The following is an 18,715-nucleotide window of genomic DNA, read 5'->3' on the forward strand; positions in this document are numbered from 1 at the left end:
ATCAGGAAAGTAGTCAAACCTAACAGTTACAATTAAATATCTTATGAAATATATTGCTTTTATCATCTATAATTTAAGAAAAAGTTTAAAAGTACACAAAACTCAAGTATAGTCACATAGCCTTCTAGTTCAAAATCCCCTCTCACAGGCAATCACTACTGTATCTTTAAAGTTCCCTTAACAATTGTTTCAGTAAGCTGCACGAAGACATAAAATTTTTTGCAAAAGAGACAAACTGTGGCGAAAGAAAAGTGGAAAAAGTACCAAAAGGAATTACTGGTTACGTCTCTGGCCTGAGACAGAAATAAAAATAAATGTTTACAACTCGTTCTGAGTACATGAGAGGGAATTCTTTCTAAAGGCAAAGTAATGTCTTTATTTTCTGCTACAGCCCCAGGCCAGATGCTTGCATGTTCACCTCAACAGCCTCTGGAAAATGAACCTTTCAATTCTAAAAGGCACACAGGGCACCACTTAAATATAAAAATCTGCCTTCAGCTGAAAAACCAGTGAACTACTTGTAAGTTTTGAACAAAAGGAGAAAGCCTTTACCATTCAAGGTAAATGATGAGCTATGACATGGTATGATTAATTTCTACAAGAAATTAGGTCTTCATGTTATTTCAATAATTAGTTATTGTGCAAATATATGGAATAAAACCTACCACATAAAGCATCTGATCAAGAAATTGATAGCCCAGTGGTAGAGGCAGCTAACTCTGTGCTAAGCCTTGGTTTGCCACAGCTCAGGGATTTCTAGGAGAGGCACGTGGCGAAAGGAAATGTGTTTCTGTGAAAGCACTTATTGCCTCCACACAATCCAAAGTACAGAGTGTCAGTGAGAAAGACAGGCCAGGCTCTGTGCAGTGCACCAAGGAACCAACAGCAGCAAGACACTGACAGACAGCACCGGACAAGGACAGACGCGGAGGAGTTCAGCATCAGTGAGTTCAGGCTGGAAATGAGGAACCAGCTCTAAAGCAGAGCAGGGGCACGGGGCAAGAGCATCGTGCTGGGCACAGAACCAACGGTGCCCTCCTGGGGGAAGGAGCTCCGCTGGCGCTGCCCGGGGCTGGCGGGCTCTGCGGTAACTATGCACAGAAAAGTCAGCGCAAGGAAGGGCTTTTCTGCGGTAGTTACGGGTCATACTTACAGCAGCAGAGGCCCAGGGCCATGCAAAGCAGGGGCTGGCGGGCGTCTGAGCACGTGGGCAACAGCGGCCAGGCAGAGGGAAAGTGAGAAGCAGAAGACAAAGCACCACCAGTCAGAGCAGGGGTATTGTCAGGGCAACTATTCTCCAACAGATGAATACACACAGGTGAAAAGCAAGTTAAACATGGAGTAGCTTTCAACCAAAAGCATTGTGCTCATTTGCTCTCCTTTGAGAAGCCCAACACGAATATTTTTATGTCTCATTTTAGGCTCTCTAAACCAACCTACCAAGACCACTTGCCACAGCAGAAGTCCTCAAGGAATGTTCAGAGGAGAATGCAGCAACACAGCTGTGTGTGGACTTACTGGAAGAATTTGGACAAACTACAAATCTGAATTTACTCAAGACTTTCTCCAAGACAGCCAAGAATATTAACTTTATTTCATAATGGCTGAAAAATCTTTTACTTTGTTGCTGTCACAAAGACCAAACAGTCAACTTGCTCAACATAAAGGAAGACAAATGAAGATGCCAATCATGGTAAAAGTATCACAGTTTTCAGTGATTGCCTTCACATACAGAATGCTTTGGTTTTTCCACATTAAGCAGGGATGGACATGTTAGCTGGCTATTCACAGAGCCAGAAAGCTTAAAATGGACAGTTAGCCAAAGAGGACAGTTAGAGGACAAATACTTGTATGTAGCCAGTTTAAAAGCACCAGGAAAACTGAGAGACATTGAACTAGGAACAGCCCACCGCCCAGCACTGCAGGGCTACAGAGCACGTGTGGCTCCCTGCTGCTCTGTTCTTCCCCCTTCTGGTGTCCAGCGCAAAGCGCTGAAGAGGAGGGCAGGGCTGGGTGCCACAGGCAGGGCTGGTTGCCCTAGGGCTGGCTGCCCCAGGCAGGGCGGGTGCCCCAGGGCCGGCTGCCCCAGGCAGGGTTGGCTGCCCCAGGCAGGGTTGGCTGCGCCAGGCAGGGCCAGGTGCCCCAGGCAGGGCCGGCTGCCCCATGCAGGGCCAGGTGCCCCACACAGGACTGGCTGCCCCATGCAGGGCCGGCTGCCCCACGCAGGGCCAGGTGCCCCAGGCAGGGCCAGGTGCCCCAGGCAGGGCCGGGTGCCCCAGGCAGGGCCAGGTGCCCCAGGCAGGGCCAGGTGCCCCAGGCTTACCGGGGTCATGCGGATGGCAGGGTGCGCCCCGCAGCCCTGCATGGCGCGGTGCAGCGTGTCGCTGAACATGCTGCGCAGCTCCACGGCGTGGCAGTACACGGCGTCGATCCGCGGCCACCAGTCCAGCGCCGACTGCAAGGCAAGGGCAGCGCTGACCCTGAGCCATGGCTCTCAACCCCTCACCCCAGCCCTCGCCCCAAATTCCCTGTACATTGTACCAGTATGCCCAGTCATCCCGCATGCCCATTATCAAACCTATAACTTTAAACAGGCTGCAACTGAAGCAACGATTCCGACCTAGCTGCTCACTAAAACACTCTGCCTCCTGAACAGGCACCAACCCCGAGATGTTCTGCACTCACAAGATCTAGCCTGCCATCCAAATGGTATTTACTAAGCAGATATTGATCTGAACAGAAGCCCCAGACACTGGGCTGATGAAATACTGCCAGAACTTACGTTTGTGATGATTCGGTGGAGTGAATTTACCAGCACATAATGAAATGTTGATGGGGAATTCTGTGCCAAGCAGATCTACAATAAAAATACATAAAAGCCACTTAGGAATATCTTTGTCTTTGCCATCTTTCTTATCATCCTGAAAAACATTCTGGAGCCTTTTTATTAAATTGACAAAGCTGTCAAATCTGAACAAGAGAAGCCTAATCAGCTGTGAAAAGATTTATCAAAACATGCAGGGATTTATTACTAAGGGATATTTATACAGTTGAACTCATTTATGAGCTTCAAGCTGCTGTTAGCACAGCTTTTATAACTGACAGATTGTCAATAGTATGTAGAGAATGACTTACCATAAGCAGTGTTCTTACCTTGAAGTGTTGGTTATTGTGAGGATTTATGCGGAAGCAGGAAACCAAGCAGTCAATCATCAGGTCTACATCTGCATTCTGATTGCCTCTTGAAAAAGGTTTGCTTGGGTTAAACAGCAAATTCTATATAATTCAGAAAGATATAAATATATAAATCAGATACCATTATTATTCTTGGCTACTTTTAATACAAAACTTTCAATTGAAAACCACTGGTATTCAATTAAGAAATTCAAAATTAACTTCATTATTTCAAATTTCTTCACTGCAATTAGGAAATAGACATTCTTACCTTAAGATCTACTACCATGGACTGCACTAGCAGGAAAATGACAGAATTATCTTCCCAGTTGATGTACGTAGATGCTTTGCACAGTTTAACACAAGCAATAGCAGCACTTTCAGTCAGCTGCCTGCTCCCACTGTGTCCTGCCAGGGCCTTCCTGAGATTGTCCAGGAACAGCTTCTGCAGAATTCCAAGCAGGGATAGTTATAACCAGACACTGTGATGGCAAAAACCCACTGGCTGCAGCACCCTAGAGAAATCCTGTCATTATTAAAGACATTCCCTTTGACAGAGCTGGGGCAATCAGAATGGCACAAGAGGTGGTTGTTCACTCTCAGCCCTCATGCTGCAGCCACATCAAACCCAGCACCTGTGGGGCTCACAGCCCCCTGCAGACCCCAGACCCTCAGCACAGCTGTTTGCTGCGGGTGGAGGCAGAGGAAATCACAGCACAGAGATTCAAATCTCCAAGGAAATGGAAAGTTCTGAAATAACTTTGTTTGGGACATACTATCTGTATGAATTACTGACAGTAAAAGAACGTATGTAAGGTGAGAACTTCAAAAGAGTGCATAAATTTACATATGGAATTGCAATGTGCTCTTGAAGGAGGAAAGACAAAATTAAACATCCTTGAAATACAGAATCAGCAAAACCAAGCCAACTCTAAAAACCAGAGCCAGAATTCATTCTCTTACCTTGTTCATTTTAGTTTCCTCTACCACATCCTTTGCTATATCTTGGATTATCTCTGGACACAGGACCAGGAGGATGATCTGCAGTGGCCACACTGCTGCTTTACGTTTCGTGCTTTCAGCAAAGCCATCCACTAAATCAAACAACTTCTCAGCACAATCTGCATAAAACATAAGCCCAAGTCCAATACCAGTTTTAACTATGAAGAGGTAAAGAACAGGTATAAAAGAGCAGAGGGATGGTTCCACCTACACAGAAGGAAAGTTCTGGTCTGCACAATACTGACATGCTACTGGGGATCAAATGGTCTCAACCCAGTTAAAGACATAGTTTACCTGAAAATATAAATTCTCCTCTCTTTTTCACTAGAGACAAGTAAAGGTGATGTTCTCTAAGTTTTACCCTGTATCAAGATGAAAAATATAAATTTAAAGCGTCTCCATCTTTTGGGGTTTATTTCTTTGTGTTGTGAAGCACAAAATCAATCTCATTTAAGAGGGGAGTCAGGAAAGAAAACAGACAGGAACATACTCTTGCCTGCCCTGACAAAGGCTGACAGAAATTTGTTTATTTGCAGGCTGCACAAGGAGCAAAGAGGGCACAAAATGCAAGTGAATGCATTTGGTGATATTTGAGAAACCAGCCTTGAACACTGTCATGTGTTATGCCTTACCAGCCATGTCAGTCTGGGGGGTTTGGTACAGCTTTGTGAATTCATCAGGATAGTTTTCCACCCAGTTCCAAAATGCCTGCAGATAATGGGAAACACCTTCACATTCCAGAGCTTCAACAATTTTACTGAATTACACATTTAAACAAAGAGAGGTTTTATTCTTAATTCTAATCACTCAAAATTTCTTGCAAAACATATTTGCATCAAAGGGTGGCAGCAATTTTTTATTTTATAGTAAATTACTGAATTGCAACTATTGCTAAACTAGAAGAAAGTCTACAAATAAGCAATGAAACAGAAGTACTGAACACTTACCTTCTCAAGACTGTTGATAACAGCTAACTGAGCTACTTTCTTTAGAGCTTTAAACTTGAATACAGTCTCTGTAAAGATAAAATATTTCTGCATTTAGAACAGAAACTTGTTCTAAAAACAACACAGGTTATGCAAGATATTTGAAGCACAAAGCAATTTTCAAATCAATATTTTAATAGTACTTAACTACTCTTAAATACTTCAGTAAATACATGACTCCTTGGAGTAAAACAGAGCAATAAACCCTGTTTATATATCAATTGCACTGTGTCATCTCTGACTAATCAGATTAAAATAGAAATATTTCAAAACACAGGCTCAGACCATACCTTGCAAGAGTCGCTTGAGTTTTGAACAATCCACACTGATGTACTGTAAAAGTTCAATATCATGAACATCAGCATTATCTTCTGAACAAACAGTCAGTTCCTGTAATCTAAAAATACACAAAGTAAACAAACTTTTCCATCAGATCCTGCCAGACAGGTACGAACACACCTGTGAGATTATACATTTCAATAGCAGGAGAATGTTCCATCATCTCAGATTAACATTTCCAGATTTAGAAATAAAAGATCTTGCACGATTAAGACTTAATATTACAGTCTTGTGCCATCCTCATACTGAAAATGGAGCTAGAAAACCAGTGATAATCTTACAAGATGCCAGTACCTTCTGTGGATTGACTGTGCCCAAGATTTGCCTAAATGCTCCTGTTATCCACCCTCCTGTGGCAGTAACCTTGTCATCCTTTCAACTACACACTGAGGTCATGGACTCCTGACACCTTTAGGCTACTGTTGGTTCCCAGCAGGTCCTGCCCCAGATAAGACCTCAGAGTACAGCAGGGACTGAGGGTACTACTGGGTATCACCACAGTGAGCTACAACCATTCTTGCTCCACATTTCTCTGGCCTGGGCACACAGGATGAAGTTTAATCACACCCGTTTAAACACAACAGCATCTTTTCACACTGCTGTCCCAGAGAATTTACTCAGCATCTCCCAGACACCAAGCCACTGATCACTGCAGCATCTGTTCCCACAAACTCGGAGTGCCATGGCTCCTTCCAAGGCTACAGATGTGTTTCAGACATGGAATGTGATTTCTAGTACTAGACACAAAAGCAGTTCTTCATGTCTTCAGCGCCAAGGAAACTTAACAGCCCTCGCTGGGAATGGGAAGGTCCCCACTGCTGTGCTTTTCATGCCAAAAATCCCCCAGCTGCTGTGCAAGGCCCAGAAATATGCCTAAACAGGAAACCCAGGTCAGGGATCAGCAGTGCTGACTGGCAGCAGGCTGACCCCTGTGGAGACCAGCAACAATCGGTCAAACATTTAACTGTTGCTGTACAAGCCATCTGCAAGGGAAAACAGGTTAGGGGAAAAGCATTCTGCTCCAGCTCAAAGGGATGCTGAGGGGGGCTCTGGAGCAGGGGAACAAACCATGCTACAGGCATACAAATTCATACAGATCCAGCCACTAGAATCAAGGATTCTCAAAAAGTTTCAACCAAAAAATGCTTCCAATAGAAGGAGCAAAAGAAATTGTTTCCATTTCCATAAGCAACAAAACACTATCAACCTACAGAATAAAACAACATTCCCCATGCTAGCTGCCAAGTCTATGTTCTTGAAATGAAGTTATTAAAGGTTCTGTAACAACTTAGAAAATACTTTAAATTTCAAATTACTCAATCATTTTAGACTGAATTCTAAAACACAAACATTTTCCAAAGAAATATATAAACATATGAGGAAAATATAAATCTTTGTTTCAATTAAATTGGCTCGCTCATTGCTATGTGACCATGTAAGGCTGCCCAAGCTCCATTTCTAATAATTCAAGAATGATGTCAACTGTAACACTGTGTGACAAGAGCTAAGCCACTTCAAGCACCTTTCAAAAATATCAAAGTACTTCAGTAATAAAAAGCTTAGCACACCACTCTAGTGGACTGACAAATGCTGAAGCATCAGAAGGATCTGGAACAGAGCAAAAAGAGACAATAGATGGAAATTTTGGGCCTGTCTCCCTTCTTACTTAGAAAAGCAGAAAATCCAGTTATTTTTACAGTAGATGTGCTATGAAACTCAAATCAGAAGACAAATGGGTCTTTTCCAACAAGTAACAAACAACCCAGCTGTTTGTCCCCTTCAGGCATAAGACAGATTTAACATAAGAGCTTCCTAGCAGGAAAACAATCAGCAGAGTTGTGGACAATCACCAGTTTTCACTCCAAATTTGTAAGTAAATGGATACAACCATTAGCTTCGGCATTCTTTTTTTTTTCCAAGACACCTTGCATCCACAATAACTTACTCAACTTCTGCTGCATTATCTTCACTCACCATTTTCAGTGGTACTTTTGAAAGCAGATTAAAAAAAGCAATAAATGCAGCCGGCAGTAACCCAGGATGGGGTTGAAATGGGTTCATTTCATAACCTGAAACCCAAGTAAACCTTTTACTCTGCCCAGTGAAAGGTTGAGGGCATTCCACTTAAGAACTACCCCATTAAAGAGTATTTAAAGCATCGGATCCTCTGAAAGCTGGTGGCAGACAGAGGCTGCAGGCACAGTGCAGACGCTGTCCCTCCCCAGGGGGCTGCCTGCACACAGCAGTGCAGATGCCAGCAGTCCGTACCTGGTGGAGATGCGGCTGAAGACGGCGTTGAAGTTGTTGCAGCTGAGCGAGAAGAGCACGCCCGAGGCGGAGCTGCGCAGCTCGGCCGCGTGCTGGTTGCCCTCGCGGTAGGTGTGGATGAAGTGGCAGATCTCGGGCAGCAGCTGCTTCACCAGCATGGTCTCGTCCAGGCGCATGGTGTCCTTCGGTTGCTGCGGGCAGACAGCGTCCCCTGAGCTCTGCTCGGGAGGCAAAGCCTGGATCCACCTCCCGACCTGCACAGAGAGGCTCCTGCCCCAGCACGGCCAAACCACCCCACAGCTCCAGCCTAGGACACCAGGCTGATGGATGCCACTGAGCAGCACCAGGCTGATGGATGCCACTGGGCCCCAGGCTGATGGATGCCACTGGGCCCCAGGCTGATGGATCCCACTGGGCCCCAGGCTGATGGATCCCACTGGGCCCCAGGCTGATGGATCCCACTGAGCACCAGGCTGATGGATCCCATTGAACACCAGGCTGATGGATCCCACTGAGCAGCACCAGGCTGATGGATGCCACTGAGCAGCACCAGGCTGATGGATGCCACTGGGCCCCAGGCTGATGGATGCCACTGGGCCCCAGGCTGATGGATCCCATTGAACACCAGGCTGATGGATGCCACTGGGCCCCAGGCAAACATCAAACCAGGTTCTGCAGCAATACATGCTTTGCCCTGATGAACATGCCCTGCTGCTCTGGGTGAGGATCAGAACAGCACTGCCTGCCTCGGCTCCCCCTGAGGGCTAAAGAGCAAAGCCCACCCTCACTTCCCTTGGGGTAGGGGCTTGCTGGCCATATTCTGACAGTGAGTATTTTATATTAAAAATGAACAAAAAAGAGGTGCTTCTCCCTCGTTCCTTCTGGGAATTGCTCTATATGAGTCAAAAACAGCTTAATTTCCCTGCAAAAGAAAAATCTAATTTTTGCCAGTTTGCACAGTGTGAGACATAAGGAAACTATTTACAGAAGAATTCAAAGTGAAACTTTGCTCTACTAAGAGCAAGTTTTAACAGAAGGGTCAGCACTAAAGCTTTCTAAAATTCTACCAATGAGTTTTCCATAGGGAATTGGGAAGTTTCAGAGACTCCCATTTAGTTGACCTGCGTCCTGTTGCCATGAGAACTTGATGAAACATTGAGCAAGAAATCCATCTGAAGATACCACAGAACACAACATGCTTTGTACAGAGCTTTGGCTCACTCTGATTTAACATATTCTGCCTCAAACTGCTCTCATTTCAAGTGACAGAGCAAGAAAGATTCAGCACAATTTTAGGCTATTTAAATATGATGATCTATATGGAAAACCACTGTTTCAAATATTATGCATAGTAGAAATATTTAAAAATAACCAAATTCTGAAGATAAAATTCTGGTTCTTTGACTCAAACTGTTCTTTTGACTCAACACATCAAAGACAAAAAGTGCTAAAAAGGGGTGCTTTCCTCAGCTGTAAAAGCTGGAAATCGAATACAGCTTAAAAATAAAATCTGTTCTTGTTAAAAGAATAAACCACTGCAAATCTCACTCTCAGTGAAGTTTGGCTTTGCAATTGCAGCTCGGCACAGTAAGCTGTACAAGCAGCAGCACTCTCCTCCCAAAGGGACCAGCAAACTGCCTCGCAGCAGCTCTGACTGGAAAGCTCAGGCCTGCACTCCCAGTGGAGATTTGGACATGGTTAACTAATGTAATCTAGGAAACACCTGCAGAAATCATCTCTAGAGTAGTGGCAGCAAAGTTTCTGCTCTGTATAAAAGCACATGGAAAATTACTTCAACAAATGAAAGTTTTAAGACATTTTAAAAAAACTCAGCCCTGTATACAGAGAACTAAGTAGCACAAAATGAAAAGCTTGTACTGAATCCTCTGTTACTTTTAACAGGAAAAAGGACCACTAATTTTAGGCAATGTAAAGCACCCTCCAAATCATTAATGCATCAGTTACATCAACTACTTGCATTTATAGGAAGTTTTAGTGTTTTTAAATTGCATTAATCCTATTTTGCTCTAAATCTGATGAGTTTTTAGTACCAGTAATAACAGATACACAAGCATTTGACCTGTATTCTCCAACCCACTGGATTCCAAGTTAGAATTACTTAAGCAAGCCTACTCACCCCTGCCAGACATTTTTCCAGTGTATCCAAGATAATCAGCTGAGATAGATATAAATTCTTTTCAGCAGTTTCTCCAAATATTCTCTAGAAGAAGAATGGATTCATCTGAGACACAGATCTTTGACTTGTGATGTAATGAAAGGGAAGCAGCAAAGTGGCACAGTAAATCATGGCTCCATTACTGCTCTGGTTTGGAGTTTAGACATAAAGCCAGCAAAAGTCAAATTAAAATAGGAAGTAAAACCTTATCACTAAAGAAATATCTTTGTCCAGTCTGCAATGCCAAAAGCAATAAGGAACCAACAGCCCCAGCAAAGTAAGAGTGGAGGTGCCCTGCAGCCCCTCCCCTCCCCTAGGCCCACTGGCTGCTCAGAAGTGTGGGTTCACCTTTCAGAACCTATTTTGGTATCAATCAGTGCTGACTCCTTTGCAGCTCTGTACAGGATGCCCCACTGCAGACACAGGCAGGGTTCCTGGGGTGCTCCAGCCTCCACCCAGCCCTGTGCCGAGAACAGGCACTGCCTCCAGCAACATTGAAAGAGCAAAATACAGCAGGAAAGACTCAACCAAAACCACAGACAGAGCACCTGTCAGAGCCACCCAGAGAAGTTTACCTTACCCCAGGGCAGGGGTGGCTCACCTCAGCCCAGGTTTCAGCTGACACTCTTTCTGAGTGCTATGACTGAGTGTCTCTTGGCCTGGTCTGTTCCAGCCACAGAAACCCTCCCCAGTTATTGCTGATTGCCACAGAAGCTCACACCACCACATGTGACAAACATTCAGACTTGCTCCTCAGGGCAAACCTTTTAATTGACACTTTCAGCTAGGTCTTTCCTCTCAAAATCTGTGTATCACATAGAGAAACGTCTTTAAACTGTACTGTTTTCTCATTTATTAGCCAATCACCTTGCACATCAACATGCTCCCTCATGCCTGTAGAGTTTAATTAAAATAAATTCTCTCTCCAAAGGGATTACAGCTAGCTTTAAGCAGCCTAAAATCCCTAGCAGCAGGGCAACCTATTTTCTCATTTTATCAGTCCTCTGCAGTTCCAGCAGATGCACATCCCTGTACAACTGACAGCCAAGGGCTCACTCTAAATAATGTCTCTAAAATCATAAAGAAAGCACTGCCAGAGCCTGGCCAGTTCTGTTACCTGTCTGGGGAGATTCCAAATGATCCCAAATTACATTGATTCAGAACTCAATGAACTAAACTTTTCTCATGGCAAAGGTTCTGACTGAAACTCTTCTGGTTGTTAAAAAACACATCTATTTTATATATACACAGACACGCAGTGAAACACCTAAGCAGCCTGGAAAATTCAAATAGCTCAAGTTAGAAAACTTACCATGTTATTAACATTTTTTAATATATTGGTGAGACCACTGATGACCAGGGAAAACTTGTACTTGGAAATGTTGATGAGACATTCCTTGTTGTGCTCCGTGCTGACTTTGGTGTGGGTATTCTGCTGGCAAGCCTTTATTGGAAGCTACAAGAGAGAACTGTTATAAGCTTTTTCACACTGAAATTGACAGCTTTAAAGATGGGTTAAAAACTTGAGACACACCAGAAACCACCTTGAAAAACATTCAACAAGAGATAACAGCAAACACATTATTTCATCTTCTCTACATTCATCTTTCCATTAGTTATCTATAAAACAAAACACTTAAGCTCACCTGTTCCTTTTTCTGAACTGAAACTAAACCTCTATTTTGTGATAAATTTTCTACAACCTAGATGTCAAAGCAATCAAAAGGAGCAGAAAAAATATAAGACAGAATTATAAGAAAAGAGCCTTTATTTTAAAAATGGGCTGAATAAAGACCAAAAAGCTTCCAAGAAGAAAATGCATCTTGGGACCTGAGGGGAGGGAAACCCCAGAAGGTTCCAGAGCAGGTGAGCTGGAAGGCAGCAGCTGCTCCATGTGTGTCCCCTGCTCTGTCACAGGGCAGGACTGGCCAAGTAGGAGCCAGTGCTGGCCCTGCAGCCCCCATGGACATGGTACCTTTGGGGTCCCCCACAAACACCCCCAGTGCTGAATCTCAGCCTCAAACACGCTTGGAGCACCCGTGAGCCACACGTTACCTGTCCCTGCCCATCAGCCAGTGGTAAGAACTAGACCTGAAATCCATCTCTGCCCAGAAAGAGAAGATTCAGAGCCACTGCACGGCCTGAGATGTTCCTGCTGCTGTGTGAACACTGGGTACTTTGTTTCCTCTGCACCCAAATTCTTCAGGGGTCACAAACAAGTCACTTCCCAGGCACACACCCACTCCCCCTGCCTGCTCCCAGCCGCCACTCTTCTGAAACAATCCCTTTACTCAGGATTTATATTTTTTAAAGCAAACTAATACAGGAACATTTATGCCATTTGTATTTGAAAGTGCGACTTTGGAATTCCCTATCCATAGGAGCTTGAATTGCCACTAAAAGTTTTAACCAATTTTGACCAGAATTGTGAACAAAGGTGTATTCTGAAAGAGAGCAATAGCTCAATGGAAAGGCCATGTGTAATATTTGTGCATTAGAAAAGATTATCGGAGAGAGAGAGAATTTAAGAGAGGGTAAAAGAAGGATTCCAAGGAATTACAACCAGCTTTACAGCAGCAAAGTGCCTTAGGAGGCCCCTGCCAGGCTGGGGGCTCTGGGAGGGCACCCTCCCCACTGCCCCCCTGCAGCCACCCGGCCCCACCTTCTGCTGGGGAAGGTCCAAATGCCCAGAATGAAAGTGCAAGATGAATGGCACTGAAGAGTCCCAGCCTGGAGCACCTTTGTCCAGCAGCTGTGAATGCAGTGTGCCTGAGCCAGCCTGTCCCCTGCGAGGGAAACGGGCACTGACACACCGTCCTGCTCTGATGCCATGGGTGACTCCCTCTCTGCATGTGCTGAGCTTTGGTGTGGGTTCAAGGTCAATTCTTCTGTACCATGGACTAGGATCCCTATGGACATGGCTGGGTCTTTCCTAAGAGAATGGCTGACTGTCAATGAATCTGTGACTCCTGGCAGCTTGGGCTGCAGGGCTTCACAGCAGCGTGAGGCGCTCCAGTGTGCTCCCTTACCCCTGGAAAAGCAGAATAAACAGCATTTATGACTCAAGCTTTGTTTTCACTGTCCGATGTTATTTCTACAATACATTTCTGGAAGTCATTGGAGGATGATAGATACATTTAATTTAAAATTTCACTATTGCTAGTACTTTTTATTTGAATTTTGAAGTCTCTGTGCTGACAGCAGCAGCAAAGCTCAATACCCCTGAGTGCTAAAACACTTGAGAAGAGCTTCTCAAAGAAACTGTGTCATAGATCTAGTTCTGTGTGCTCCCATGCCAGAGAAACATCACATTACACGCTTCTGGAGCTTCCTGCCACAACAGCCACTACAACAAGGTCACCTAGAAGTAAAACTGCTTTTTATACTATCATTTAAAAAAGGAAACTATACAAAAAGGAAATATTAGCACTGTTATTTGGGGGGTTTTTATTACTTGGCTCTTTTCTTTGTGCACTCTGACATGCTGGAACATTTTATTTCCCCTCACAGAATGCAGAGACAGTGGTGAGCAACTAGAGAGAATCTATTTTATTTCTCTACAAATATCCATTAATCTAAACATTGGGGGTGGGAGAAAGCTGAAATTTAACTTTCATTGACTTTTGATTCTCTAGTCTGATGCAAGAAGGTCCAATCTTTTGTTATATGAAGATGGACATTGGTTTGGAACCATGATTGCTGACAGGCCTGAGTGTCTCTAAGTTGGGCACTCAGGCTGTTGAGAAAAACTACACTGAGCCATGGGTTTTGCTTTATCACTTGTAATTAATGAACACAAAGTTAAATCAACTCTAGTTAGTTGGTACTTCATAGTCTGGAGAAACACACAATATCTAGGAAAAAATCCCTACTGCTATCCTTAACAGACCCAAAATCCGCCTCAGTTCACCCTTCCAAACAATCTCTTGGAACTTTTCAGCAGAACATAATACACACACGTACTGGTGACAGAAAATCCCCACAGCAGCACCCCTCCTCAGCACCAGCACTGTCAGAACCAGACACAAATCTCTCTAAATCAACAGGCACCTTCCCCCCTTCATCAACACACACCTGCTAATGAGGCACTATCCCTGAAAAGAACCTCACAGCCCAGCCTTCCCAAGTTCCAAAACTTTCAGAAGATTTTATATATGATGCTCTAAAGATAAAGCATTGTCAGAAAGTGAACTGGAAGTCGGTGCTGTGACCAATCCTGTATTTCCCCATCCTGCCAACACAAACACTGTGCCAGGTGAGGAAGGGCCATGGCTCACCTGGACACTTTGAGCAGCTCCCCATGCAGCCAGGGCACACCTGTGGCACTGGGCATCTCCCTGCTGTGCCTGGGCAGAGCAGCACCTCAGTGCAGATGCCCTGCACACACCCTGAGAGCCAGCACAGCAGAGCCACGGCAGGCAGTGCTCTAGGAAGATGGAACAGCACGCCTTGTGCCGCAGGCAGGGCTCCAGCCTGGCTCAGCCCCAGCCCTTGGGGCATTCTGCCCCACACACAGCAGCTGAGCCCGGCCCAGCCTCACCTCCCGGCACAGGGCAGCCCTGGGGGCACAGCCAGCACAGCACAGCACAGCAAACATCTCACACTACACCCCATTACTACCAGGGATGGCCTAACAAGGCAGGAGGAAAACCACAGCTGGTACCTGCAACCACTGCCTTTTCAGGTCTCTGATTCTGCACAGATTTCAAACACTGTGGAGAAAAATCAACAGGAGGAGGGAATATTTGCTTTAATTCAATACCTTTTAATTAAAGGGAAAATGGAACATTACTACTGACTTCCAGTTTTTATGCACTTAACTGACAGCCATCACACCTCATGAACTGCAAATGGGAAGCCTAAACCAAAACCCACATAACAGAAGTCTTCTTTCTTTAAAGCATATCAGAATCACAGAACCACAGATGATTAATGGTGGAAGAGACCTCTGAGATGGCTGAGTCCAACCTTGTGATTGATCCCCACCTTGTCACAGCCCAGAGCACTGAGTGCCACATCCAGTCATTCCTTGAACACTTCCAGGGATGGGCATCCCACCACAATAACCACTTACATGGCCACAAGTTTATAAAGGATTTATAGTTTTTATTACATCTGATAGTTTTAAACCAATCTAGATATAAATGGTTTGGGCAGTCAGACTCCTCCAACTGTGCTCACAACTACTCAGTGCAGTGCCAGCCCTCCTGTGATTTCACATTGTAACACACTTCAAGCACTAGGAAAACACAAAACATAAAACTGGAAGTGAGTATTTCCATAGGAAAAACAGAGAGAATTTTATTTTCCAAAGCTCTGACTATGTCTGAAATCACAGGGAATTCCATGAATTTCCAGGCTCTTTGTGCTCCCGCAGTCTAATTTTATCCTGTTCACCCCAAGTTTTGAAAAATGCAGTAACTAGTACTAGAAACTAGTACTAGTACTAAGGGCAGGCCCTGCTGAGAGGTGTCCCCACGCTCTCTGTCAGCGTGGTCTGGTCCCACAGGTCTCACCTGCTGCAGGTGAGGGCTCAGTGGAGCACAGGGCAGGACTGGCAGGAGCTCCAGGATTTATTCTGTGAGCCAGGCACTGGTTAATTCACAAAACTCTGCCTGCCAGTCACTGCAGGCCCACAGAATTGTACACACAAAAGCACATTTCGGTTAAAGCAGCATTTTTAACAATAAACAAGGGGAGACCAGAGCAGACTGGTTTGCCCTGATTTCCCTTGTTTTCAATACCGATTAGCATCCTCTCAGCTTGCTGCTTCATCTTTCCTAAAATGAATTCAAGCACTCAGCAAATGAATGAAAAGCCTGTCTACATCTGTAAATCGGGAGGAAAGATGGTTACACTTTCCTTCTTCGCAAAGGAAGGAAGAAACCCTGGAAAAGTTTGTCTTCTCCTGGGCAGGAAAACCAAAACACAACGGAGCTGAGCTGCCCCTCTCCCCCTCCTCACTCAAACCCACTCTGGCATGCCAAGCTGCTCCTGGTGCTGAACCCACAGGTCCTGCATTCAGGCGCACACAGGATGCAAACCCTCACAGCTGCATGAACCACTGAAATAATCTGCATATATTCAGTGTATTTTGATAAGACAGCACAACTGTGACTGACAACGATGCACTTGATGCATATTATCACTGTAACTCCACTATTTCAGCATCTCAGCTTTCTTACTACCCAGAGAGGACTCCTCCCCTACATTATCCATAACCATGCCACAAAAAGTACAGAAAAATAATTCTGTTCTAAGTTTGTAACTCCTAATAGATGCTGGCAAGCCCAATTCCACAATAAACACAACAAAGAAGAGGAGAAAGCCCAGCTCCTTTAAACACCAGTACATCAGGAAATATTTTCTTGCATTATTAAGAACATAATGAATCCTATGTTTTCTAAGCTTATGGAAAAAATTATCTATGACTCAAGGAGGAGAATAAGGTAACTATGCAAATGTGTCTATAATATATTGCAAAAATTTGCCTCATTGTAATGTCAAAAGATAAAGTTTGATATTTTCCTCTTCAAAATAAACTTCATATAAATGTGAAAAGAAACAGCTTGTTTTTCTTGCACCAGGCCACATCTTTCTGCAGGGTGCTGAAGCCCCGCAGCACTGGACAGATGCAGCACAGAACAAGGCTCAGCCTGGAGGAACAGCTCCACGTTTTTGATGGATTTACAGCAAGCAGGGTCTCACAGAGCTGGGACTCCTGTGACACAAGGGCTGCACTCGCAGTGTGGCAAAATGAGACAAACACCACAGGAACTGATCACTGAGCCTCAGGGGAGCTACCGGAGTCAGGAAAGCACCTTGGGAGCAGGGAAGGAGTGTAAGCTCCGAGCTTAGCCCCACGGGGAGTCACCCACCTAATCCCGGTAAGCAGTTCCTGCTGGTGGATCAGAGAAATGTAAAGCCTAAGGCCAACAAATCCCTCTTCCTTCCATTCAGAAAATCCTTCTCGGAACTACTAGCGCTGACTTTGCAAGGAGATGTAAATATCCATCCCTGCAATGGAAACCAGGGGCCGGAACCCCCTCGTGACGCCTCAGGGGCTGGGGCTGCACACCGACATCCTACGGCACCGGGGGCACGGGCAGCGCCTCCAGCGCTCCTAACCCCGCTCTGAGGCCGGCTCCCCTCGGGAGAGGCAGATGATGCAAAGCAAGGACGCGAATTTCACAGCACTGTCCACGGAGAGCAGGGACACTCCGGGAGAGGCGGGGGAGCAGCGGCGAGGGGAGCCAGGCCCCTCCTCAGGGCCGCTGCCGGCACAAGGACGGATGCGCCGCACCTGGAGCGGCTGGCCCGACGGCGGCGGGACCCCGAGCGGCGGGAGCGCCGGGCTGCGAGGGGCTGCGAGGGCAGCGCGGCCCCGCCTCGGGCCCGCCCGGCACAAAGGGCGCCGGGGCCCCGGGCCTCGGCCCCGGCACGGGCGGGGGGCGGCAGGAGCGGCGCTGCCACGGCCGCCCCATCCCGGGGAGCGGGGCCGCTCCCCCGCCGCGCGCCCCCGGCCCTCCCCGCGGCCCGGGGAGGGGGACGCGCCGCCGCCCCCGCTACCTGCTCGTCGAAGCGGTTCACCACGGCCTGCACCCACTCCACGGGCTTGTGCGCCGCCATGTCCCGCCGCCGCCGCCCGCCCGGGGAGTGGCGGGTGCGCGCGGGCGGTGCCGGTGTCGCGGGCCCTCAGCGCGCGGGGCCCGCCATGACACCTCACCGGAAGCGGGAGCGCGCGCCGCCCCCGCCGCCGCGCCCGCCGCGCCAGGGGCACACCGAGCCCCGCACTGCGCCTGCGCGGCGCCCCCGCCCGCGCTCGCCAGCTCCTGCGCGGCGCCTGCGCAGGGGAGGGGCTGGGCGGGAGCAGGGCGGGGGCCGACGAGGGCGGGGTCGGTTGGGGCGGGGCCTGGCGGGGCGGGGCCGCCGTGGGCGGGGCCGGAGGAGGCATGGCGGCGGCCTGGGGAGCGGTAGGGACACACCGCCCTGGGGAACGGGCACAACGGACACACCGCCCTGCGGGACGGGCACTACGGACACACCGCCCTGGAGAACGGGCACAACGGACACACCGCCCTGCGGGACGGACACACCGCCCTGCGGGACAGACACACCGCCCTGGGGAACGGGCACAACGGACACACCGCCCTGCGGGACGGACACACCGCCCTGGGGAACGGGCACAACGGACACACCGCCCTGCGGGACGGGCACACCGCCCTGCGGGACGGGCACTACGGACACACCGCCCTGCGGGACGGACACACCGCCCTGCGGGACGGACACACCGCCCTGCGGGACGGACACACCGCCCGGGGGAACGGGCACAACGGACACACCGCCCTGCGGGAGGGACACACGCCACCCTGCGGGAGGGACACACGCCGCCCTGCGGGACCGACACACCGCCCTGGAGACACAGCGTGCCCCTCCCCGCGGCGCTCCGGTGCGCGCCCCTGCCGGAGCGAGGCCGCTCCCCTCAGACCGCACCTCGGCTGGGGCCGTGTTCCCCCTGCGGGGCCATCTCCGAGCGCTGTGCGTGACACATCCCCCGCAGGTTCGCTGGCTCTGGGATGCACAGCTGTATCTTACCTTCCAACATAAACCCGGGTATTTCCATAAATTCACTTATTCTGTCACGTTCCGAGTCTTCACTCTGGCACTAACTGCAGATCCGAGCCTGGTCCCACCAGCCCCTGCCAGCTCTTTACTCGGTGACTCAGAAAAGGAGGATGCACACAAATAAACATCCACTTCCACTTTCCTT

The 18,715-nt window shown here is 47.5% G+C and overlaps 1 protein-coding gene across 3 annotated transcripts in view; it reads right to left on the reverse strand.

The window, feature by feature from the left end:
* Positions 1-17,726, reverse strand: part of NF1 (neurofibromin 1) — a 72,246-nt gene extending 54,520 nt beyond the window's left edge. For all 3 annotated transcript variants that reach the window (XM_059486754.1, XM_059486753.1, XM_059486752.1), the window contains exons 1-12: positions 17,515-17,726; positions 11,258-11,401; positions 9,907-9,990; positions 7,770-7,960; positions 5,453-5,559; positions 5,124-5,191; positions 4,809-4,884; positions 4,138-4,295; positions 3,446-3,619; positions 3,154-3,276; positions 2,783-2,857; positions 2,324-2,455 (exon numbers count right to left, since the gene is read on the reverse strand). In XM_059486754.1, coding sequence (XP_059342737.1) covers positions 2,324-2,455; positions 2,783-2,857; positions 3,154-3,276; positions 3,446-3,619; positions 4,138-4,295; positions 4,809-4,884; positions 5,124-5,191; positions 5,453-5,559; positions 7,770-7,960; positions 9,907-9,990; positions 11,258-11,401; positions 17,515-17,574 — 1,392 coding nt within the window. In that variant the 5' untranslated portion in view covers positions 17,575-17,726. The remainder of the gene's footprint in view (positions 1-2,323; positions 2,456-2,782; positions 2,858-3,153; positions 3,277-3,445; positions 3,620-4,137; positions 4,296-4,808; positions 4,885-5,123; positions 5,192-5,452; positions 5,560-7,769; positions 7,961-9,906; positions 9,991-11,257; positions 11,402-17,514) is intronic.
* Positions 17,727-18,715: the final 989 nt, after the last annotated feature.

Source organism: Ammospiza nelsoni, chromosome 21, assembly GCF_027579445.1.
Source record: "Ammospiza nelsoni isolate bAmmNel1 chromosome 21, bAmmNel1.pri, whole genome shotgun sequence".
In the NCBI taxonomy this organism is placed as follows: Eukaryota; Metazoa; Chordata; class Aves; order Passeriformes; family Passerellidae; genus Ammospiza; species Ammospiza nelsoni.